We start from the raw sequence: 26,392 nt of genomic DNA, 5'->3' as shown, positions 1-26,392 counted from the left end.
ACTGGAAGTTACAGGCAGTTGTGTCTGTGTTTTCTTCCTAGGGGGCGCTAGAGCGCAATTTTGAGTTTTGGGGTTGTGTTTTTTATGAAATTGCAATTTTTGCCAGTCTTGATGTGTGTGTCCAGTTTGGTGAGTTTTGAAGCATGTTAAGGGGGTCAAATTACAGCTCAAAGAGGCAAAAGTGACTGTTTTTTTACTAAACTTTTGTTTTGAAGGGGGAATTGCAAACTTCCTGTTGATTTTTGCTGAAAGATGTCAGTGTATGAAATGTAGGTCTAAGTGAGACCTACATAGAGGTTTTTGTTTCATGTCTCTACAAAATTCCTACTGGGAGTTAGAGGCAGTTTTGTCTGTGTTGTCATCCTAGGGGCGCGAGAGCGCAATTTTGGGTTTTGGGGCTAGGTTTTTTCATTAGATCGCAATTTTTGCCAGTCCTGATGTGTGTGTTAAATATGGTGAGTTTTGAAGCATGTTAAGGGGGTCAAATTACAGCTCAAAGAGGTGGCGGAATAATAATAAAACACGAAATACAATAGGGTCCTCTGTCCCAAAGGGACATTGCGGTCCCTAATAAAGAAAGAATAAAACCTTACAAATTCAATAGATCCTTATGTCCCATTGCATAAGGACTCCCTTTGGGAGTCCTTATACAATATGCGGGCCCTAAAATTATGTCCCATTGCATAAGGACTCCCTTTGGGAGTCCTTATACAATGGGCCATGCGGGCCCTAAAAAAAGGCACACATTTTTAAGACATGTTGGGGGAAAAAAACAAAATGGAATGGTTACAAAAAAGTAGCAGAGCAGTAGTTCTGGTTGGACACAGAACCACATGGCGATACAGACACAACACAAAGTTGTTTTGAAGGAATGTAACAAACGCCCTGAAGTGCAAATCCGGAAGGTTCACTTGTCCCAGTACACGCAGACTTCCAAGTCTGCATTGGGACAGAAGTCGCCTACCTTCCATGCCGGGGGCTCCAAAACAAACTGCCACAGGGTGTCCGACCGAGCCTCTTCAGCAGGGGGGGGGCCCTTTTCAGCCAGGACGCCCCAAAGAGCCTCCTTGTAGGATTGCCGCGCTGCAATGAAACGAAGCCCAAGCAGCAAAAAAATATGCCGCGCTCTTTTCCTCGTCGAGCACTCCCGTGGCGCTAGCTAGGTCTCCGCCGGGGAGACGTCGCAGACCGCCGTCTCCGTCCCGTCGCTTTCCTGCTCATCCAGCGTCAGTTCAAACTGGAACCTGCTGGCGACAGGACCCGCCTCCGCCTCGCTGTGCGATCCGCCCTCTTTGTCGCCGGAGTAGAAGGGAGGCGAGGGGCTCTGGGGGATCATGCTCTGGTACCAGTTCCTGTTGTCCTCCAGCAGGTCCAGGGTGTCCTGAGCATCCGGGTGGACCAGGTCTGCCCACGTCTCCCACAGAGGATGCACGATGTAGTCAATGAAGCCCACCTGAAGGGGATAAAAGGGAGACGTCACTGAGGATGACTCAGAACTAGAGGTGGGAACTGTCACGTTCAAACACTGAGGACATCTATTAAACAAGACAAAAGGCAAGGAATCAAACAGAGACAGAATTCAATTTGGACTCAATATTGAGGAGAGACATGGCCACTGCACTCTCTGTACAGTCCTGCACCACGCTCTGATGAAGAAGGTTTTCGTCACCTCATTTATTCAGATGTTCAATGTTCACGCACCAACACATGTCACAGCAGGAATGGGAAGTATGTAAAACAGTCATTGTTTTCGGTCGCTTTGAAGTCCAAGAAGAGGATTTCTCGGGCTTGGGCTCTTCCTGGATCCAGCTGGGGCAGGTGTTGGAGGACAATGGATAACCCTTCCCGTCTCCTGACCACAGTGACTTCAAGAGGGCAGCGGGTCGTAAACAGCGTTGACCTCGGTCACCAAACAGTTGGAAGAGAGTTTGTGAAATACTTCAGAGAGAGTTCGTTTAACACTTCAAAGAGAGTTCCTCTGGAAGTTGAGCAGATCCTGCCATCTGTCCGTGTTGAAATCACAGTGGCGTTTCACGAGCCTTCTTCCTCTTGTTAGGCCTCGAAAGACAGCATTCATAATACAACGTTTCTTTTGTGATAACTTACAAACAATTATTCCAACAGGAACCTCAGGCCCCGTTTACACTGCACACCTGATTGGATGTTTTTGCCCTCATGTGACACAGACTGGATTTTTTTGTTGCCAGTCTAAACGCTCCAAAGTGCTTCAAATCGGATATTTTCGCATCCGACTTAGGCCACATCAGGAGGTAGTTGAAATCTGATTGGAATCACATCTTTTCAAATGTAACTTCAATCCGAACGGAAATGGGACCTGAATGACACTTTTTTTTGTCATCTTTGGTGGAGCTACGTCGTCATTTGAGTGCGCGGGAAAAGAAGCGGAGGTAAAAACGTCCTCACAGCAGCTGGTTTTCAGCGAGCAAAGTATTTTTTCGGCAGGCAAATTTTTGGTGCAGCACTAGTGCACAATTTATAGGCCATATATAATATATGAGGGAGATGTGTTGTGTGTGTGTGTGTATTTATATATATATATATATATATATATATATATATATATATACACACTGTATATACACTGTATATATACTGTATATATACATATATATACACACTAGAGATGCGCGGATAGGCAATTTATCTCATCCGCAACCGCGTCAGAAAGTCGTCAACCATCCGCCATCCACCCGATGTAACGTTTGATCAGAACTGCACCCGCCCGCCATCCGCCCGTTGTTATATATCTAATATTAATAAAAAAAAAAAAAAAAGGGTGAAAACTACGCGAATTGCACCTTGTGCAGACAAGATTTTTCGATCGGACACGGAGGAATTAGCGATGTAAAAGACCACGTTGGGACAAAAAAACACAAGTCTAATGCCGTTGCTAGCGATACAAGTGGAAAACTTTCAACGTTTTTCGTCGCCCAAACAGATTCTTTGGATGTGATGAATGCCGAAGTTTTATTTACGGAGGCAATAATTGAGCATGGACTTCCAATTGCACTGGCTGATCACATGGGACAGTTAATAATGTAATGCAACCTTTAAAAATCATTACGCGGTGATCGCGATCCCAAAAATAAACTTTTCTTGCATGATAATGTCCAGAAAAATTCGCTTTACATTACTATAGAGTCCTTTTAACGAATGAGTTTGATGGTTTATCACAAACCTTAAATGAAATTCCATGGCCACTGTCCTGCTCTCTATATCAACCAGGGTGAGCCCCACCCCTTTCGTGAGCGCACTGAGCGCGGAGTGACCCCTGTTACGCGCCCCCGGCAACAGGGGTGGCGGGCAGGTAAGCTGCGCGGGCGGAGCGCGGAGTGACCCCTGTTACGAGCCCCCGGCCACGGGGGTGGCGGGCAGGTAAGCTGCTTACCTGCTGCGCGTGACGCCGGCGAAGGCGAAAGCGGACGAGGCGGGGTGTCGGTGCGGTGGGCGCGGTAGTGACCCTGGACGTGCGTCAGGCCCTTCTCGCGGATCGCCTCAGCTACGGCTCCCGGTGGGGCCCTCTCGGGGGAAGGGGCCTCGGTCCCGGACCCCGGCGAGGCGTCCCTTCTCCGCTCCCTAAAAGTGTCCATCTCTTTTCTTTTTTTTTCTTCTGTTGTGGCATATGCAGCAGGTGCCTGCTCGTTTTTCGTATGTGGGTAACAACATTTAACTATGTATATATATTTACCAATTGGTTTAACTGCCACCCGCAAAAAAAAAAAAAAAAAAAAAAATTAATCCGCCCGACCCGACCCGCGAGCGGATAAAATCTTAGTTTTTTTAATTTCATCCGCCCGATCCGCGGATAATCCGCGGACTCCGCGGTTGTGTCCGCAAACCGCGCATCTCTAGTATATATACTGTATATATACATATATATACACACACACACACATACATATATATATATATATATATATACACACACACACACACACACACATATATAAATATATATATATATACACACACACATATATATATATATACATACATACATACAAATATATATATATATATACAAACCCCGTTTCCATATGAGTTGGGAAATTGTGTTAGATGTAAATATAAACGGAATACAATGATTTGCAAATCATTTTCAACCCATATTCAGTTGAATATGCTACAAAGACAACATATTTGATGTTCAAACTGATAAATATTTTTTTTGTGTGCAAATAATCATTAACTTTAGAATTTGATGCCAGCAACACGTGACAAAGAAGTTGGGAAAGGTGGCAATAAATACTGATAAAGTTGAGGAATGCTCATCAAACACTTATTTGGAACATCCCACAGGTATGCAGGCTAATTGGGAACAGGTGGGTGCCATGATTGGGTATAAAAACAGCTTCCCAAAAAAGGCTCAGTCTTTCACAAGAAAGGACGTGACCACTTTGTCCACAACTGCGTGAGCAAATAGTCAAACAGTTTAAGAACAACGTTTCTCAAAGTGCAATTGCAGGAAATTTAGGGATTTCAACATCTACGGTCCATAATATCATCAAAAGGTTCAGAGAATCTGGAGAAATCACTCCACGTAAGCGGCATGGCCGGAAACCAACATTGAATGACCGTGACCTGTATCAAAAACCGACATCAATCTCTAAAGGATATCACCACATGGGCTCAGCAACACTTCAGAAAACCACTGTCACTAAATACAGTTGGTCGCTACATCTGTAAGTGCAAGTTAAAGCTCTACTATGCAAAGCGAAAGCCATTTATCAACAACACCCAGAAACGCCGCCGGCTTCTCTGGGCCCGAGATCATCTAAGATGGACTCATGCAAAGTGGAAAAGTGTTCTGTGGTCTGACGAGTCCACATTTCAAATTGTTTTTGGAAATATTCGACATCGTGTCATCCGGACCAAAGGGGAAGCGAACCATCCAGACTGTTATCGACGCAAAGTTGAAAAGCCAGCATCTGTGATGGTATGGGGGTGCATTAGTGCCCAAGACATGGGTAACTTACACATCTGTGAAGGCACCATTAATGCTGAAAGGTACATACAGGTTTTGGAGCAACATATGCTGCCATCCAAGCACCGTCTTTTTTATGGACGCCCCTGCTTATTTCAGCAAGACAATGCCAAGCCACATTCAGCACGTGTTACAACAGCGTGGCTTCGTGAAAAAAGAGTGCGGGTACTTTCCTGGCCCGCCTGCAGTCCAGACCTGTCTCCCATCGAAAATGTGTGGCGCATTATGAAGCGTAAAATACGACAGCGGAGACCCCCGGACTGTTGAACGACTGAAGCTCTACATAAAACAAGAATGGGAAAGAATTCCACTTTCAAAGCTTCAACAATTAGTTTCCTCAGTTCCCAATCGTTTATTGAGTGTTGTTAAAAGGAAAGGCCAGGTAACACAGTGGTGAACATGCCCTTTCCCGACTACTTTGGCACGTGTTGCAGCCATGAAATTCTAAGTTAATTATTATTTGCAAAAAAAAATAAAGTTTATGAGTTTGAACATCAAATATGTTGTCTTTGTAGTGCATTCAACTGAATATGGGTTGAAAAGGATTTGCAAATCATTGTATTCCGTTTATATTTACATCTAACACAATTTCCCAACTCATATGGAAACGGGGTTTGTATATACACATATATATATATAAATATATATGAATATATATACACATATGTGTGTGTATATATGTATTTATAATGTTTTTTTTTTTACAAATGATGACAGATGTGAATGAAAGCATGTATTGTCAAGTTATGATGTAAATGATAGGTGTGGTTTTAATGTAGAAGTATGTGTCAATGAGAAGGCATTTTTATGACTGTTCTTAATTTGATCACATGCTATAGTATAATTTTATTGGATGTTTTTGTATATTTTCCATTTAGGTAACCAGGGACTACAGATGGAAATGAGCTATTTAGCTATAATCTGGTGTAGAACATATCTGTCTTTGAGCTTCATGTCTCTGTGCATTGTCCCTTTCAGACAAAGACTAAACTAACTAACGAACTAACTACTCAGAAGCAGTTCCAGTCTTTCATGTGGGATCAGGTCTCATCCCTACCTGTGTCCTCTCCACCGACGCCGTGTGTTTGTCACACATGGGGCTGATCTCCATCCCGCGCTCCCTTTCTCGGTCTCCCTGGTGGAAGGACTCGTCCATGATCCTGTCCGTCCACTGCCGGTACAGATCCAGAGGCTTGGTGGGATTGCTCAGGTCAGCGCAGTGGACCATGTTGCGGAGAACCTGCAGCAAGTACCAGTTAGACGAGTGGTTCTCGTGTCTGACAGGTGGCACCAGCACGCCTCGTACCTGCATCCTGTCGGTGTAGTTGTCCAACAGAAGGACTCCGGAGCTGGTCACCTTCTTCGTCTCCACCATCGTCTTCAGGTTGGCCAACAGGCTCATGTGTTTCGACATGTCAGTTGCCAAAACCTGGTAGAGAGGACGACGCTCCGATATGAGACGGAAAATTCAAATGAAGTCGGAAACGGCCTCACCATGTCTATGACCATCCTTCTGAGGGACTGCTTCTGTTTCTTGCTGAGGTTTTGGAAGATGTCGCAGTTCTCTTCTTGCAGCAGTTTGAAGCCCACGGCCAGGTGGTGGTTCTCCAGCACCGACTCGTCATTGTACATCAGAGCAAGCTCGGAGTCTGCGGCAGCAAAGGAAGACGGGGGAATTAAATGGAGCTCAGGTAACCAGGGGAAGCATACACGGTCTCCCTAAAGGCCCACACTCGTGCCTTTGGAGGCCGAGCTTTAAAAAAGTATGCAAATGCTTCGACTCAAATCTGAGATGGGGTTTTTCTGGTGCTGTTCTCCAGTGGTGCCCAGGGTTCTGTTCTGTTGTACCTGATGCCTCTTTGTTGGTTGATCCATGGTTTTAAAAAATGTTTCTTATCATCATCTCCTTCAATGATTCAGAGTTTCACATTTTTTTTGGAGTTCTTGGAATGTGTATCGTCTATCAAAAACTTTGAAGTTCCTTCAGATAAAGTCGAACAAAACGGAAACTCCGATCATTGCTCTCGATAAAAAGATCCCCCTGTTCTAAAACTCCATTGGTGCTCTGGGTGGATCTGTTAAAACCAGCCTCAGAAACCTTGGGTTTGTATTTGATCAGTCAAAGTCTTTGAAAGGTCGTAACTGAGCGAAGAACTGTGTTTATCACCTGAGAAATATCTCTAAAGTGAGAACTTTAATCTTAATCTTGTTGACTGTATCAAATGATCCCAAAATGATCCCAACTGATTCATCGACTCAAATCTGAGATATTTCTGGTGCTGTTCTCCACTGGTTGACTTCTTTTAATGATGTCCACCATGTCATAGGTTCTGTTCTAGGGCCTGTTTTAATTCGGTTGTACCAGATGCCTCTTAGTCGGTTGATCCGTGGTTTAAAAAATGTTTCGTTCCACCATCTCCTTCAATGATTCAGTTTCACTTTTTATTGGAGTTCTTGGAATGTGGATCGTCTATCAAAAACTTTGAAGTTCCTTTAGATAAAGTCGAACCAAACGGAAACTCCGATCATTGTTCCCGATAAAAAGATCCCCCTGTTCTAAAACTCCATTGGTGCTTTGGGTGGATCTGTTAAAACCACCCTCAGAAACCTTGGGTTTGTGTTTGATCAGTCAAAGTCTTTGAAAGGTCATTAACTGACCGAATAACTGTTTTTATCACCTGAGAAATATCTCTAAAGTGAACTTTAATCTTAATCTTGTTGACTGTATCAAATGATCCCAAAAATGATCCCAACTGATTCATCGACTCAAATCTGAGATATTTCTGGTGCTGTTCTCCACTGGTTGACTTCTTTTAATGATGTCCACCATGTCATAGGTTCTGTTCTAGGGCCTGTTTTAATTCGGTTGTACCAGATGCCTCTTAGTCGGTTGATCCGTGGTTTAAAAAATGTTTCGTTCCACCATCTCCTTCAATGATTCAGTTTCACTTTTTATCGGAGTTCTTGGAATGTGGATCGTCTATCAAAAACTTTGAAGTTCCTTCAGATAAAGTCGAACCAAACGGAAACTCCGATCATTGTTCCCGATAAAAAGATCCCCCTGTTTTAAAACTCTATTGGTGCTCTGGGTGGATCTGTTAAAACCAGCCTCAGAAACCTTGGGCTTGTGTTTGATCAGTCAAAGTCTTTGAAAGGTCATTAACTGACCGAAGAACTGTTTTTTATCACCTGAGAAATACCTCTAAAGTGAGAACTTTAATCTTAATCTTGTTGACTGTATCAAATGATCCCAAAATGATCCCAACTGATTCGTCGACTCAAATCTGAGATATTTCTGGTGCTGTTCTCCACTGGTTGACTTCTTTTAATGATGTCCACCATGTCATAGGTTCTGTTCTAGGGCCTGTTTTAATTCGGTTGTACCAGATGCCTCTTAGTCGGTTGATCCGCGGTTTAAAAAATGTTTCGTCCCACCATCTCCTTCAATGATTCAGTTTCACTTTTTATGGGAGTTCTTGGAATGTGGATCGTCTATCAAAAACTTTGAAGTTCCTTCAGATAAAGTCGAACCAAACGGAAACTCCGATCATTGTTCCCGATAAAAAGATCCCCCTGTTCTAAAACTCCATTGGTGATCTGGGTGGATCTGTTAAAACCAGCCTCAGAAACCTTGGGCTTGTGTTTGATCAGTCAAAGTCTTTGAAAGGTCATTAACTGACCGAAGAACTGTTTTTATCACCTCAGAAATATCACTAAAGTGAGAACTTTAACCTTAATCTTGTTGACTGTATCAAATGATCCCAAAATGATCCCAACTGATTCATCGACTCAAATCTGAGATATTTCTGGTGCTGTTCTCCACTGGTTGACTTCTTTTAATGATGTCCACCATGTCATAGGTTCTGTTCTAGGGCCTGTTTTAATTCGGTTGTACCAGATGCCTCTTAGTCAGTTAATCCGTGGGTTTAAAAAATGTTTCGTCCCACCATCTCCTTCAATAATTCAGAGTTTCACTTTTTATCGGAGTTCTTGGAATGTGGATCGCCTATCAAAAACTCAAATAAAGTCGAACAAAACGGAAACTCCAATCATTGCTCCCGATAAAAAGATCCCGCTGTTCTAAAACTCCATTGGTGCTCTGGGTGGATCTGTTAAAACCAGCCTCAGAAACCTTGGGCTTGTGTTTGATCAGTGAAAGTCTTTGAAAGGTCATTAACTGACCGAAGAACTGTTTTTATCACCTCAGAAATATCTCTAAAGTGACAACTTTAACCTTAATCTTGTTGACTGTATCAAATGATCCCAAAATGATCCCAACTGATTCGTCGACTCAAATCTGAGATATTTCTGGTGCTGTTCTCCACTGGTTGACTTCTTTTAATGATGTCCACCATGTCATAGGTTCTGTTCTAGGGCCTGTTTTAATTCGGTTGTACCAGATGCCTCTTAGTCGGTTGATCCGTGGTTTAAAAAATGTTTTGTTCCACCATCTCCTTCAATGATTCAGAGTTTCACTTTTTATCGGAGTTCTTGGAATGTGGATCGTCTATCAAAAACTTTGAAGTTCCTTCAGATAAAGTCGAACAAAACGGAAACTCCGATCATTGCTCCCGATAAAAAGATCCCCCTGTTCTAAAACTCCATTGGTGCTCTGGGTGGATCTGTTAAAACCAGCCTCAGAAACCTTGGGTTTGTGTTTGATCAGTCAAAGTCTTTGAAAGGTCATTAACTGACCAAAGAACTGTTTTTATCACCTGAGAAATATCTCTAAAGTGAGAACTTTAATCTTAATCTTGTTGACTGTATCAAATGATCCCAAAATGATCCCAACTGATTCATAGACTCAAATCTGAGATATTTCTGGTGCTGTTCTCCACTGGTTGACTTCTTTTAATGATGTCCAATGTGTCCACCATGTCATGGGTTCTGTTCTAGGGCCTGTTTGAATTCGGTTGTACCAGATGCCTCTTAGTCGGTTGATCCGTGGGTTTAAAAATGTTTCGTCTCATCATCTCCTTCAATGATTCAGAGTTTCACTTTTTATCGGAGTTCTTGGAATGTGGATCGTCTATCAAAAACTTTGAAGTTCCTTCAGATAAAGTCGAACAAAACGGAAACTGCGATCATTGCTCCCGATAAAAAGATCCCCCTGTTCTAAAACTCCATTGGTGCTCTGGATGGATCTGTTAAAACCAGGCTCAGAAACCTTGGGCTTGTGTTTGATCAGTCAAAGTCTTTGAAAGGTCATTAACTGACCGAAGAACTGTTTTTATCACCTGAGAAATATCTCTAAAGAGAACTTTAATCTTAATCTTGTTGACTGTATCAAATGATCCCAAAAATGATCCCAACTGATTTATCGACTCAAATCTGAGATATTTCTGGTGCTGTTCTCCACTGGTTGACTTCTTTTAATGATGTCCACCATGTCATGGGTTCTGTTCTAGGGCCTGTTTGAATTCGGTTGTACCAGATGCCTCTTAGTCGGTTGATCCGTGGGTTTAAAAATGTTTCGTCTCATCATCTCCTTCAATGATTCAGACTTTCACTTTTCATGAGGTCTTGGAATGTGGATTTTCTATCAAAAACTTTGAAGTTCCTTCAGATAAACTCGAACAAACCGGAAACTGATCGTTGCTCCCGATAAAAAGATCCCACTGATCAAGAACTTCATTGGTGCTCTGGGTGGATCTGTTAAAACCCGCCTCAGAAACCTTGGGTTTGTGTTTGATCAATCAAAGTCTTTGAAAGGTTTTTACTGACCCGAGAAACCTTTATCTTGCTGACTGTATCAAATGAAAAGGGCACTTACTGGTGTTGATGAGGAACTGGTTGGACACCCCCGGGTGATCCACATCATGAATTGCAGCTGCGAAAATGGCTGCCAAGATCTCCAAGTCAGTGAAGACCGCCTGCGTGTGGATGGAGGCGGAACAAAACAATTAGATTCATTTGGTAAACTGGCTGAGCTTGAAGCCCATCCCTTTCTGTGTCTTCCGTCTGGCGTGCGGTTTTTCAGAGCGTTTGACGTAAACCGCTTGTATTTACGTGGGCTTGCCGCTCTGAGGGCCACACCTGGACACACTTACGTCCAGCGCTGGAGTGGACAGGAGGATGTGCGTGGACTGCGCCACGTCTGCTGCGTGCAGGCTGTTGTGGTAGGCCACGTCAGAGTGGTAGTGGCTCTCCAGGGTCAGCAGGAACGTCACAAAAGAGTCTGCCGGAATCTTGAAGGTTCTCATCAGGTCTCGCTCCTGAGCGGGACGAAAAGAAGACGGACTTTTAGTCGCACTCTTGAATATGATATTGTTTTTAAAGTAACATTCAGAACTGGTATCCGGTCTGTGCTAATTGAACAAAACAAATAGTGGAGGTCTCTGTGGATGTACCATCAATTCCAGACAATAAGCCGCTACTTTTTCCTACGCTTTGCACCCTGCGGCTTACAAAACGGTGCAGCTAATTTATGGATTTTTTTCCCACTGACGGCCATAATGCAAATATATATATATATATATTTAAAAAAAACACTGAATAAGTGTCTTATTGTTTGTGCTACGGCACATGCAGTGCTCTTCTGTTTAGACTGAGCTTTCAGCCCGAAGTACAAGTGCCCTTCCGTCTTCTCACGGTCCATAGCGTTTCTACTCGTATGGATTCTTCATTCATCACTCAGAGCAACGCTTGTAAGTTTTACAATATAACTAAAACAATTCCTACTTACTAAACCGTCCCATGTGTGATGTCTGTAGGAGTGTTTTCATGCATATTTGTACGTGCTATTGTAATGTAATCAAGCTAGCGTCGTTAGCATTAGCTTTGTTTTATTAGTCAACATTGCAACTTTTTCTAAATTACATTTCACCTTTAAGCTTTTTTTTTATTTCACTTTTGTTATGTTTTTGTTTATTTTAATAGTATTTTTAGAATGTGCCGTGGGCCTTTAAAACATTAGCTGTGGGCCGCAAATGGCCTCCGGGGCACACTTTTGACACCCGTGCTATAGATAATAAAAAATTAAATGTGATAAATCTATGGATAAATGGCGCATGCGCGTTTATCATAACTCTCTCTCTCGCTCTGTCTCTGCCCCTCCCTCACCAATGCTGCTGCGCGCACAATTTATTTTGTTTTTAACCCCTTCTTAACCCTGAACGTACATTGAAAACACACGCAACCCTAACTCAAAATGCCGGACATTTGAGGCATTTAAGAAACTCCGCCCTGACAGCTCCGCAAAAGAGGACATGTCCGGTGAAAAGAGATCGTATGGTCAGTCTATCGTACCCCTTTAGCTGCTAGCATGCCGTGTGTTGTGCCTCGGTGTGCATTGTTTACACAACGTGCGTTACGCTACTTATTATTCCGTGTGGAAACTCGTTTGGTACACCTCCGAACCGAACCGGAACCCCCGTACCGAAACGGTTCAATACAAATACACGTACCGCTACACCCCTAATCTGCAATTTATAGTCCAGTGCGGCTAATATATGGAAATACGGTACATATTTTTCTTCTACAATTGAGTGGGTGTGGCTTATATACCGGTGCGTTCTATAGTCCAGAAAACCCGGTACATCAACCTCCCCCAGCTGTTGTTCAGCAAACTCCAGTTATTGAGGCCGAATAAACTGCTGGTTGTGGTCAAGTTGTGCACTTTTTTGCTCCAAAAAGCACACCACTGGCGAATATCAGTTATCAATCATGTTCATCCTTTATTTAGGATGTAACTCGGACATGGGAGGAGTTCGGGGAAGCCATGGAAAACGACTTCCGGACGGCTTCGAAGCAATTCTGGACCACCATCCGCCGCCTCAGGAAGGGGAAGCAGTGCACTGCCAACACCGTGTATGGCGAGGATGGTGTTCTGCTGACCTCGACTGCGGATGTTGTGGATCGGTGGAGGGAATACTTCAAAGACCTCCTCAATCCCACCAACACGTCTTCCTATGAGGAAGCAGTGCCTGGGGAATCTGTGGTGGGCTCTCCTATTTCTGGGGCTGAGGTTGCTGAGGTAGTTAAAAAGCTCCTCGGTGGCAAGGCCCCGGGGGTGGATGAGATCCGCCCGGAGTTCCTTAAGGCTCTGGATGCTGTGGGGCTGTCTTGGTTGACAAGACTCTGCAGCATCGCGTGGACATCGGGGGCGGTACCTCTGGATTGGCAGACCGGGGTGGTGGTTCCTCTCTTTAAGAAGGGGAACCGGAGGGTGTGTTCTAACTATCGTGGGATCACACTCCTCAGCCTTCCCGGTAAGGTCTATTCAGGTGTACTGGAGAGGAGGCTACGCCGGATAGTCGAACCTCAGATTCAGGAGGAACAGTGTGGTTTTCGTCCTGGTCGTGGAACTGTGGACCAGCTCTATACTCTCGGCAGGGTCCTTGAGGGTGCATGGGAGTTTGCCCAACCAGTCTACATGTGTTTTGTGGACTTGGAGAAGGCATTCGACCGTGTCCCTCGAGAAGTCCTGTGGGGAGTGCTCAGAGAGTATGGGGTTTTGGACTGTCTGATTGTGGCAGTTCGCTCCCTGTATGCTCAGTGCCAGAGCTTGGTCCGCATTGCCGGCAGTAAGTCGGACACGTTTCCAGTGAGGGTTGGACTCCGCCAAGGCTGCCCTTTGTCACCGATTCTGTTCTTAACTTTTATGGACAGAATTTCTAAGCGCAGTCAAGGCGTTGAGGGGATCTGGTTTGGTGGCTGCAGGATTAGGTCTCTGCTTTTTGCAGATGATGTGGTCCTGATGGCTTCATCTGGCCAGGATCTTCAGCTCTCACTGGATCGGTTCGCAGCCGAGTGTGAAGCGACTGGGATGAGAATCAGCACCTCCAAGTCTGAGTCCATGGTTCTCGCCCGGAAAAGGGTGGAGTGCCATCTCCGGGTTGGGGAGGAGATCTTGCCCCAAGTGGAGGAGTTCAAGTACCTCGGAGTCTTGTTCACGAGTGAGGGAAGAGTGGATCGTGAGATCGACAGGCGGATCGGTGCGGCGTCTTCAGTAATGCGGACGCTGTATCGATCCGTTGTGGTGAAGAAGGAGCTGAGCCGGAAGGCAAAGCTCTCAATTTACCGGTCGATCTACGTTCCCATCCTCACCTATGGTCATGAGCTTTGGGTTATGACCGAAAGGACAAGATCACGGGTACAAGCGGCCGAAATGAGTTTCCTCCGCCGGGTGGCGGGGCTCTCCCTTAGAGATAGGGTGAGAAGCTCTGTCATCCGGGGGGAGCTCAAAGTAAAGCCGCTGCTCCTCCACATGGAGAGGAGCCAGATGAGGTGGTTCGGGCATCTGGTCAGGATGCCACCCAAACGCCTCCCTAGGGAGGTGTTTAGGGCACGTCCGACCGGTAGGAGGCTGTGGGGAAGACCCAGGACACGTTGGGAAGACTACGTCTCCCGGCTGGCCTGGGAACGCCTCGGGGTCCCACAGGAAGAGCTGGACGAAGTGGCTGGGGAGAGGGAAGTCTGGGCTTCCCTGCTTAGGCTGCTGCCCCCGCGACCCGACCTCGGATAAGCAGAAGAAGATGGATGGATGGATGGGCTATTTCTGAGGACGTGCGTGAGGAGGAAGAGGAGGACAAAGCAGCGGGACGCTGACCTGAAAGATGGCGTACATGATGCACGTGAGGGGCCGGTTGTGAGAGTGCTCTGCCACCTTGAAGATATTCAGTCCCCATTTATTGATGCCCTCCAGGTCCTGGTAAAGAGGACACAAAGTACAGACAATGTGAGGATTTCCGCCTATTTGGTATTTTTTCAATAGGTAACAACCTTGGACAGTAGTTCCTCCTGGTCCGTCTTGACTCCAAAGCGACTGTTGGCGCTTCCGGAGATGCAAGGTGAGTAGTTGACCTTCTTCACCCCGCCCATTTGAGTCACGGCGCCGCCTTGCTGCTGCTGGCCTTGCCGGCGCTTCCTTTCCCTCGACTTGGGAACGGGACATGGCAGCTCCAGCTCGTTCTGTTTGTCTGCGGGGCAGAAAAGGGATGACGAGCAAGTCATCTCTCACGGAAATGACAAGTCTCAGTGGATGAAGTTGAAATGACATCTATTTCCAGAGAGAGTGTGGCGAAGGCAAGAAGGGGTCGAGCGAGACTAATGAGACGTTAGGAACATTCCAGTGGCCCCTGCCAACCATGTTGGAATAACAACCCACAGAACTGTGGAGGACATTAGCTCACTAACATCGTGAAGATGAAGTGTTAAGAGCAGGGGCTCTTAAAGGGGAACTGCATTTTTTGTTATTTCATAACAATATGTAATATGTACAATATACACACTGCAAGTATATATATATAATGTAGTAACAGACACCTTCATAACAATATGTACAATATACACACTGCAAGTATATATATAATGTAGTAACAAATACCTTCATAACAATATGTAATATGTACAATATACACACTGCAAGTATATATATAATGTAGTAACCGACACCTACATAACAATATGTAATATGTACAATATACACACTGCAAGTATATATATATTGTAGTAACAGACACCTTCATAACAATATGTAATATGTACAATATACACACTGCAAGTATATATATAATGTAGTAACAGACACCTTCATAACAAAATGTAATATGTACAATAAATATACACACTGCAAGTATATATATAATGTAGTAACAGACACCTTCATAACAATATGTAATATGTACAATAAATATACACATTGCAAGTATATATATAATGTAGTAACAGACACTGTCATAACAATATGTAATATGTACAATATACACACTGCAAGTATATATATAATGTAGTAACAGACACCTTCATAACAATTTGTAATATGTACAATATACACACTGCAAGTGTGTACATATATATATATATAATGTAGTAACAGACACCTTCATAACAATATGTAATATGTACAATAAATATACACACTGCAAGTATATATATAATGTAGTAACAGACACCTTCATAACAATATGTAATATGTACAATAAATATACACACTGCAAGTGTGTATATATATAATGTAGTAACAGACACTGTCATAACAATATGTAATATGTTTTATATACACACTGCAAGTATATCTATAATGTAGTAACAGACACCTTCATAACACTATGTCATAGGTTTTATATACACACTGCAAGTATACATATAATGTAGTAACAGACACCTTCATAACAATATGTAATATGTACAATAAATATACACACTGCAAGTATATATATAATGTAGTAACAGACACCTTCATAACAATATGTAATATGTACAATAAATATACACACTGCAAGTGTGTATATATATAATGTAGTAACAGACACTGTCATAACAATATGTAATATGTTTTATATACACACTGCAAGTATATCTATAATGTAGTAACAGACACCTTCATAACACTATGTCATAGGTTTTATATACACACTGCAAGTATACATATAATGTAGTAACAGACACCTTCATAACAATATGTAATATGTACAATATATACACTGCAAGTATATATATAATGTAGTAACAGACACCTTCATAACAATATGTAATATGTTTTATATACACACTGCAAGTATACATATAATGTAGTAACAGACACCTTCATAACAATATGTAATATGTACAATATACACACTGTAAGTATATATATAATGTAGCAACAGACACTGTCATAACAATATGTAATATGTTTTATATACACACTGCAAGTATACATATAATGTAGTAACAGACACCTTCATAACAATATGTAATATGTACAATATACACACTGCAAGTATATATATAATGTAGTAACAGACACCTTCATAACAATATGTAATATGTACAATAAATATACACACTGCAAGTGTGTGTATATATATAATGTAGTAACAGACACTGTCATAACAATTTGTAATATGTACAATATACACACTGCATGTGTGTGTATATATATATAATGTAGTCACAGACACCTTCATAACAATATGTAATATGTACAATAAATATACACACTGCAAGTGTGTATATATATAATGTAGTAACAGACACTGTCATAACAATATGTAATATGTTTTATATACACACTGCAAGTATATCTATAATGTAGTAACAGACACCTTCATAACAATATGTAATATGTACAATAAATATACACACTGCAAGTATATATATAACATGTAGTAACGGACACCTTCATAACAATATGTAATATGTACAATATTTACCCTATTTTGGTCATTTTAATCATTTCCGGAACTAATTCCTCTGCGCAATTATTTCTGTTTCCATAGCAACGCACTTCCGACTTCCGGCAACAAATGTGTGTTCCTACTTTCGGAAAAAAACGCGAGTGTTTTCTAATCATGGCAGACTTTGTAACAGACAATAAAGATAACTATTTTTGGACAAATGAGGAATTTACAACCATATATTTTTGAAGCTGAATATACGGAGGATGTACTACTGCTTCTTCAAGTAAGCACGAAGAAAGAGTGAGACGTTGGAGCAGACGGAAGCCGAGAGAGTGAGGTGAAAGTGACTCGAAAGCTGCAAAATGTGGAATTTGAAGCCATTCGATTTTGACATAAATGGAGTGATTACCCAAATAAACCGGAAAAAAAATCCTCGGCCAGCTGGACCAAACAGACAATTGTCTATCGAGTGAGTCACACTTTATATAGATCATGATACACGCAGCACGTCATGCGTGTTATTACAACGACAGTACATACACAGTCTAGCGAGCTGTGTGTAAACAAAACATGAAATAATAATTTACAGATACTGTAATATGATTCTTCATGTTTTTGGTGTCTTATCGCAGTGTTGTGCATTACAAACTCAAACGTGTTTTGTGCTGACTTATGTCTTTCCGTAGTTAGCTTTTACGGCTAATACCGTAGCATGTCGATGTGTTACTACACTAGAAAAAGAGTTCCTCGGTGTTCACTCTTACAATAACAATGTTGCTACAGTTTGGTTATGATACACGTTACAGAACATAAATGAAGTATTGTTGACGCTTTTTGAATGCATTTTTACAGTGATTTAGAGGTAGAATTGATTGCTAACATTAGCTGCATTGCTAGCCACCGAGAACAAGTCAATTTTTATATGATAGAATGCATAAAAACAAACAACTTTGTCTTCTTGTCTCTCATAATGATTGTGAATGATAGACATCCATCCATCCATCCATCTTCTTCCGCTTATCCGAGGTCGGGTCGCGGGGGCAGCAGCCTAAGCAGGGAAGCCCAGACTTCCCTCTCCCCAGCCACTTCGTCCAGCTCCACCCGGGGGATCCCGAGGCGTTCCCAGGCCAGCCGGGAGACATAGTCTTCCCAACGTGTCCTGGGTCTTCCCCGCGGCCTCCTACCGGTCGGACGTGCCCTAAACACCTCCGTAGGGAGGCGCTCGGGTGGCATCCTGACCAGATGCCCGAACCACCTCATCTGGCTCCTCTCCATGTGGAGGAGCAGCGGCTTTACTTTGAGCTCCCCCCCGGATGACAGAGCTTCTCACCCTATCTCTAAGGGAGAGCCCCGCCACCCGGCGGAGGAAACTCATTTCGGCCGCTTGTACCCGTGATCTTGTCCTTTCGGTCATAACCCAAAGCTCATGACCATAGGTGAGGATGGGAACGTAGATCGACCGGTAAATTGAGAGCTTTGCCTTCCGGCTCAGGTCCTTCTTCACCACAACGGATCGATACAGCGTCCGCATTACTGAAGACGCCGCACCGATCCGCCTGTCGATCTCACCATCCACTCTTCCCTCACTCGTGAACAAGACTCCAAGGTACTTGAACTCCTCCACTTGGGGCAAGATCTCCTCCCCAACCCGGAGATGGCACTCCACCCTTTTCCGGGCGAGAACCATGGACTCGGACTTGGAGGTGCTGATTCTCATCCCAGTCGCTTCACACTCAGCTGCGAACCGATCCAGTGAGAGCTGAAGATCCTGGCCAGATGAAGCCATCAGGACCACATCATCTGCAAATAGCAGAGACCTAATCCTGCAGCCACCAAACCAGATCCCCTCAACGCCTTGACTGCGCCTAGAAATTATGTCCATAAAAGTTATGAACAGAATCGGTGACAAAGGGCAGCCTTGGCGGAGTCCAACCCTCACCGGAAACGTGTCCGACTTACTGCCGGCAATGCGAACCAAGCTCTGACACTGATCATACAGGGAGCGGATCGCCACAATCAGACAGTCCGAAACCCCATACTCTCTGAGCACTCCCCACAGGACTTCCCGAGGGACACGGTCGAATGCCTTCTCCAAGTCCACAAACACATGTAGACTGGTTGGGCAAACTCCCATGCACCCTCAAGGACCCTGCCGAGAGTATAGAGCTGGTCCACAGTTCCACGACCAGGACGAAAACCACACTGTTCCTCCTGAATCCGAGGTTCGACTATCCGGCGTAGCCTCCTCTGCAGTACACCTGAATAGACCTTACCGGGAAGGCTGAGGAGTGTGATCCCACGATAGTTGGAACACACCCTCCGGTTCCCCTTCTTAAAGAGAGGAACCACCACCCCGGTCTGCCAATCCAGAGGTACCGCCCCCGATGTCCACGCGATGCTGCAGAGTCTTGTCAACCAAGACAGCCCTACAGCATCCAGAGCCTTAAGGAACTCCGGGCGGATCTCATCTACCCCTGGGGCCTTGCCACCGAGGAGCTTTTTAACTACCTCAGCAACCTCAGCCCCAGAAATAGGAGAGCCCACCACAGACACCCCAGGCACTGCTTCCTCATAGGAAGACGTGTTGGTGGGCCTACTAATACAAGTTTCATGGACTTAACAAAAGCATTTGACACAATTAATCATGATATTTTAATACGAAAATTAGAACGATATGGCATCAGAGGTTTGGTATTGAATTGGGTAAGAAGTTATTTAACCAACAGGAAGCAATATGTAAATATGGGTGAAAATATGTCAACACGGCTAGATATATCCTGTGGTGTACCCCAGGGGTCAATACTGGGACCAAGATTGTTCAATCTTTATATAAACGACATTTGTAAGGTTACGAAGGACTTAAAGTTGGTTTTATTTGCAGACGACACAACTGCTTTCTGTTCAGGAGAGAACACACAGAAGATCATACAAATAATAACAGAAGAAATGAACAAATTAAAAAGATGGTTTGACAAAAACAGACTATCTTTGAATCTCAGTAAAACTAAAATAATGCTATTTGGTAATAGTAGAAAAGAGCATCATACACAAATACAAATAGACAAAGTAGACATAGAAAGGGTAAAAGAAACTAGATTTTTGGGAGTATTAATAGATGATCAAATGAACTGGAAATCTCATATACAAAACATACAACATAAGGTGGCAAAAAACATTTCAATAATGAATAAAGCAAAATATGTCCTGGGCCAAAAATCACTACATATTCTCTACTGCTTGCTAGTGTTACCATATCTGAGTTATTGTGCAGAAATATGGGGAAATAACTACAAATGTGCGCTACATTCGCTAACCGTGCTACAAAAAAGATCAGTTAGAATAATACATCATGTTGGATATAGAGAACATTTATTTATTAAGTCAGAAATATTAAAGTTTGGTGATTTGGTAAAATTGCAAACAGCTAAAATGATGTACAAAGCAAACTATAACCTGCTACCAAAGAATGTACAACAATTCTTCTCAACTAAAGAGGAGAAATATAACCTTAGAGGAAAAAATAATTTAAAACATTTATATGCACGTACAACACTTAAAACTTTTAGCATATCAGTATGTGGAATTAAATGATGGAATGGATGAAGTAAAGAAGTTAAAAATTGTACTGATATGATCCAGTTTAAGAGGTTGTTCAAAATAATAGTGCTTACAGAGTACAAAGAAGAAGAATTATGAGAAATACTTATTGAAAATAAGATATTCTTCATCTCAGTATGTTAATAATGACTGAATTAATTAATGAATTACATATTACAAAACTGTTGTATACTAATTCATAGATGTTATTTTATTATATAAAAAGGTCAGTAAATGATTCTATATATTTGTAAACGCTTTGAAGTGGGAAAGGGGTAGGATTAAATAAGCTTTGCTTCTTCCTACTCCTTTTCGGGCATGATGTAAAATGAAATGATATGAAATTGTGTGATGTATTATGATGTAAGTGTGTTCATGTTCCAAATAAACTAAAGAAAAGAAAGAAAAGAAAGAAAGAAGATCCTGACATGCCGCATGCGGCTGACACTGTCCAACACATGGACCCGCAGAGAGAGGAAGGAATAAAAGCCAGCAGTAAAGTGCACGGCCGGAAATATTCCTGATTGACTCGACAGACGACAACAAATCTGTTTTTCCAATAAACAAACATCCTTTTGGTGCCGCTGACCAGAGGTGGGTAGAGTAGCCAGAAATTGTACTCAAGTAAGAGTACTGTTACTTTAGAGATTTATTACTCAAGTAAAAGTAAGGAGTAGTCACCCAAATATTTACTTGAGTAAAAGTAAAAAGTATGTTGTGAAAAAACTACTCAAGTACTGAGTAACTGATGAGTAACATACACACTCATATCATATATATATATATATATATATATATATATATATATATATATATATATATATATATATATATATATTCATATACATTGATATATATACAGTATATCATTTATATGTATTTATTTTGCTGTTTTTGTTTACATGTTAAAGGTGTTTTAATGAATATACATGCATGTTTAACACATATAGATTCCTTTCTTTCATGAAGACAAGAATATAAGTTGGTGTATTACCTGATTCTGATGACTTGCATTGATTGTAATCAGACAGTAGTGATGATAACGTCCACATTTTCAAGTGGAGGAGAAAAAAAGTTACTCCTTTCTGTCTAATACCACATGAAAGTGGTTGGTTTTTGGCATCTTATTTGTCCAGCTTCCATATTCGTTTTTATACACTTTACAAGAAATACATTGGCGTCAAACTCCGTAGCTTGCTAGCTTGTTTGCGCTGGCTTTCGGAGACTCTTATTTTGAAAGCGCAGGCGCGATGGAGCGGCACTTTTATTGTGAAGACAGGAACTGTGCAGTCAGTCTTTAGGCTTTTGACGGGATGTACGGTTGAAATAAAAAATGGTCTTTTTTCCTTCACACTTTTGATTGATTGATTGGAACTTTTATTAGTAGATTGCACAGTACAGTACATATTCCGTACAATTGACCACTAAATGGTAACACCCCAATAAGTTTTTCAACTTGTTTAAGTCAGGTCATGTGACCCCTGGCTCTGTTTGATTGGTCCAACGTCACCAGTGACTGCATCTGATTGGTGGAACGGAGTGAACGTCACCAGTGACTGTATTTGTTGAAACGCAGGCACTATGAAGGTCTGTCTGACAGACCAAAACAAACAAAGCGTGCATTAACAGATCGATCAAAATTAGTAGCGAGTAGCGAGCTGAATGTAGATAAAAGTAGCGGAGTAAAAGTAGCGTTTCTTCTCTATAAATATACTCAAGTAAAAGTAAGAGTATGTTGCATTAAAACTACTCTTAGAAGTACAATTTATCCCAAAAGTTACTCAAGTAGATGTAACGGAGTAAATGTAGCGCGTTACTACCCACCTCTGGTTACCATTGAGTGGTCAATTGTACGGAATATGTACTGTACTGTGCAATCTACTAATACAAGTCTCAATCAATCAAAAACTCCTCATGTGTTTTTAGCCAAGGCTAGCATCGCTAAATGCTATCTGAACCCAGCGCCACCCACCCACACTTGAAGGGGAACTGCACTTTTTTGGGGGGGAATGTTGCCTATTGTTCACAATCAGACAAGAAGACGACAATTTTTTTTTTTTTTTTTTTTTTTGCATTCTAACATGTAAAAATCGGCTCGTTCTTGGTGGCTACCATGAATTGACATACCTGCCAGCTTTTGAAATCAGAAAAACCTAGTAGCCAGGGTCCGCAAAATGATTGATTGCATTCAGACAGGTTAAAATGTTGCTAAAACCATCACTTTTCTATCAGTCACAGTGACTTTTCAAAACAAAAATATTACAGCAAAAATCATATGGGTTGATTGACATGTTTATTCTGTAAGCTAACTTCAATAGTTTGAAATTATTTTGACAGTTAATGCCAGTTATCCTGTCAACCTTTCACAAGACTTCAATTTGTTCATTGAAAGTATAAACACTTTTTACAGTAAACAAATGGTAAAACAGTACTAAACAATTCCATTAAAAAAAAAATTGGTGTCATTATTAACTTTCTGTCCAAGCTTGTATAATCTACTGCCTTGTTCAATTGTAAAAAATATTCTGTGCCTAAAATTCACATTTCTATCACAATTATCATATTGTAAACATGGTAAGCTAACTTCATGAAAATTAATAGTCCTGTCAATAGCATGGAATTACAATTCAAATGTAGTTTTTTTGTAAGCCTTTCAAAAGAATTCAAAATATGAAAAATGAATGAAAATTAATTGAAGCCATCAGACACTTGAAAAGTGGCACATCACATCTCTAATGTAATCATTTGAACTTTTCAACAGAAATAGCACTGCAAAAATATTAAGGACATACTTCTGTATTTTGGTAGTTATGCTGTCAACATTTAACAAGATTTCTTCAACTTGGACTTGAAAGCATAAATTGGATAAACACTTTTAACAGTATAACAGTACTAAACAATTCCAATAGATAACATTGGTGTCATTACCTTTTTGTGGCTAAAATCCGAAAAACGTTGAAAGTTTTCCACTTGTATCGCTAGCAACGGCATTAGACTTGTGTTTTTTTGTCCCAACGTGGTCTTTTACATCGCTAATTCCTCCGTGTCCGATCGAAAAATCTTGTCTGCACAAGGTGCAATTCGCGTAGTTTTCACCCTTTTTGGAACGGATAATTATTCCCGGATAGGCTTTTGAATATTCTTCACGGAATGACTGCAGTTTTCTTTTCGGTTTAAGACTCGTTTGCCATTTTTCTCCGGCTGATTTCATGATCGTTCGCTCGTTTGGAAACAATGGCAACTGGTGCCTCGTGCTTGGCAGCGGAGCTATAAATAGCCTCGCGCATGGCATTCGGAATGGCTCGATAGGAAGTTACGGGAAGCAGTGTCGATTGTCATTGTTGTTACGCGATTTCGTGAATAAAACTTTAAAAAAAAAAAAAATGTATATAATGAAAAACCGTATTTTGTATCACTGCAACCGTAACCCGGAATAGGTTGATGAAATCCGTACTAATTACGGGAAAACCGGAGTAGTTGGCAGGTATGAATTGATTAACGTGGACCCCGACTTAAACAAGTTGAAAAACTTATTGGGGTGCTACCATTGAGTGGTCAATTGTACGGAATATGTACTGCACTGTGCAACCTACTAACAAAAGTTTCAATCAATCAGAAAAGGCTAGCAATGCAGCTAATGTTAGCAATCAATTCTACCTCTAAGTTACTTTAAAAAATCAACAATACTTCATTTACGTTCTGTAACTTGTATAATAACCAAACTGTAGCAACATTGTTATTGTAAGAGTGAACACCGAGAAACTATTTTTCTAGCGTACATGCTACGGTATTAGCCGTAAAAGCTAACTACGGAATGCGATAAGCTAGCTTCTACGACAACATGAAACACGTTTGAGTTTGTAATGCGCAACACACTGCGATAAGACACCAATCTGTACTGAGTGGAAAACATCAACAATCATATTACAGTATCTGTAAAGTATTACTTCATGTTTTGTTTGTACACAGCGAGCCAGACAGCGTATGTACTGTTGTTGTAATAACACACATGACGTCAATATAAAGTGTGACAGTTGTCTGTTTGGTAGTTTTTTTCCCGGTTTATTTGGGTAAGCACTCCATTTATGGTGAAATAGCTTGTCATCAAGTTTAAAGTTAAGTTAAAGTTAAAGTACCAATGATTGTCACACACACACTAGGTGTGGTGAAATGTGTCCTCTGCATTTGACCCATCCCCTTGTTCACCCCCTGGGAGGTGAGGGGAGCAGTGGGCAGCAGCGGTGGCCGCGCCCGGGAATAATTTTTGGTGATTTCACCCCCAATTTCACATGTTTCTGCTTCGAGTCACTTTCACCGCACTCTCTCGGCCTCCGTCTGCTCCAACGTCTCACTCTTCCGTCGCGCTCGCTTCTAAAAGCAGCAGTTCATCCTCCGTATATTCAGCTTCAAAAATATATAGTTGTCTTTGTTGTCTGTTACCAAGTCTGCCATGATTTGAAAACACATTTGTTGCCAGCAGCCTGCAGTGCATTGCTATGGAAACGGAAATAAATGTGTGTGTGTATTTGCAGGGCCTCACCTAGGAAGGTGTTGGAGATGTACTCGGACACTTCATTGCCTGAGCGACTCATCTCAGACAGTTGGCTTAACTCCCGGTTCAGCATCCTCTTGAACTGAAAGACAAAACACACAAGGAGTTGAAAAAGAACATACAGTATATAAAGATTTGTATTCACAACGATAATAATATATACAACGCGACCCCTAAGCGAAAAGCGGTAGAAAATGGATGGATGGAACTATGCAAATACAAAAAAGGTAAGCTTTTACTATTGATGTACTTAATAGACATTTGAACGCAACACTCCCACTATTATTTTACATAGTAAACACTTGAACACAACATCCTTACTATTGATGTACTTAGTAGACATTTGAATGCAACACTCCCACTATTATTTTACTTGGTAAACACGTGAACACAACATTTTTACTATTGATGTACTTAGTAGACATTTGAACGCAACACTCCCACTATTATTTTACTTGGTAAACACTTGAACACACCATTCTTACTATTGATGTACTTAATAGACATTTGAACGCAACACTCCCACTATTATTTTACATGGTAAACACTTGAACACAACATCCTTACTATTGATGTACTTAGTAGACATTTGAACGCAACACTCCCACTATTATTCTACTTGCTAAACACGTGAACACACCATCCTTACTATTGATGTACTTAATAGACATTTGAACGCAACACTCCCACTATTATTTTACTTGGTAAACACTTGAACACCCCATCCTTACTATTGATGTACTTAATAGACATTTGAACGCAACACTCCCACTATTATTTTACATGGTAAACACTTGAACACAACATCCTTACTATTGATGTACTTAGTAGACATTTGAATGCAACACTCCCACTATTATTTTACTTGGTAAACACGTGAACACAACATCCTTACTATTGATGTACTTAGTAGACATTTGAATGCAACACTCCCACTATTATTTTACTTGGTAAACACGTGAACACAACATCCTTACTATTGATGTACTTAGTAGACATTTGAATGCAACACTCCCACTATTATTTTACTTGGTAAACACGTGAACACAACATCCTTACTATTGATGTACTTAGTAGACATTTGAACGCAACACTCCCACTATTATTTTACTTGCTAAACACGTGAACACACCA

At 41.7% G+C, this 26,392-nt stretch overlaps 1 protein-coding gene across 2 annotated transcripts in view; it reads right to left on the bottom strand.

Moving 5' to 3' along the window:
• Positions 1-615: 615 nt before the first annotated feature.
• LOC133607871 (3',5'-cyclic-AMP phosphodiesterase 4B-like) overlaps positions 616-26,392 on the bottom strand; it is a 156,792-nt gene continuing 131,015 nt past the window's right edge. For both annotated transcript variants that reach the window (XM_061962898.2, XM_061962899.2), the window contains 9 exons: positions 25,247-25,340; positions 14,729-14,925; positions 14,556-14,654; positions 11,056-11,220; positions 10,779-10,878; positions 6,500-6,654; positions 6,312-6,434; positions 6,063-6,245; positions 616-1,453 (listed from right to left, as the gene is read on the bottom strand). In XM_061962898.2, coding sequence (XP_061818882.1) covers positions 1,160-1,453; positions 6,063-6,245; positions 6,312-6,434; positions 6,500-6,654; positions 10,779-10,878; positions 11,056-11,220; positions 14,556-14,654; positions 14,729-14,925; positions 25,247-25,340 — 1,410 coding nt within the window. In that variant the 3' untranslated portion in view covers positions 616-1,159. The remainder of the gene's footprint in view (positions 1,454-6,062; positions 6,246-6,311; positions 6,435-6,499; positions 6,655-10,778; positions 10,879-11,055; positions 11,221-14,555; positions 14,655-14,728; positions 14,926-25,246; positions 25,341-26,392) is intronic.

Source organism: Nerophis lumbriciformis, linkage group LG09 (genome assembly GCF_033978685.3).
Source record: "Nerophis lumbriciformis linkage group LG09, RoL_Nlum_v2.1, whole genome shotgun sequence".
Taxonomy (NCBI): Eukaryota; Metazoa; Chordata; class Actinopteri; order Syngnathiformes; family Syngnathidae; genus Nerophis; species Nerophis lumbriciformis.
This window is presented reverse-complemented; position numbering and strand designations above follow the sequence as displayed.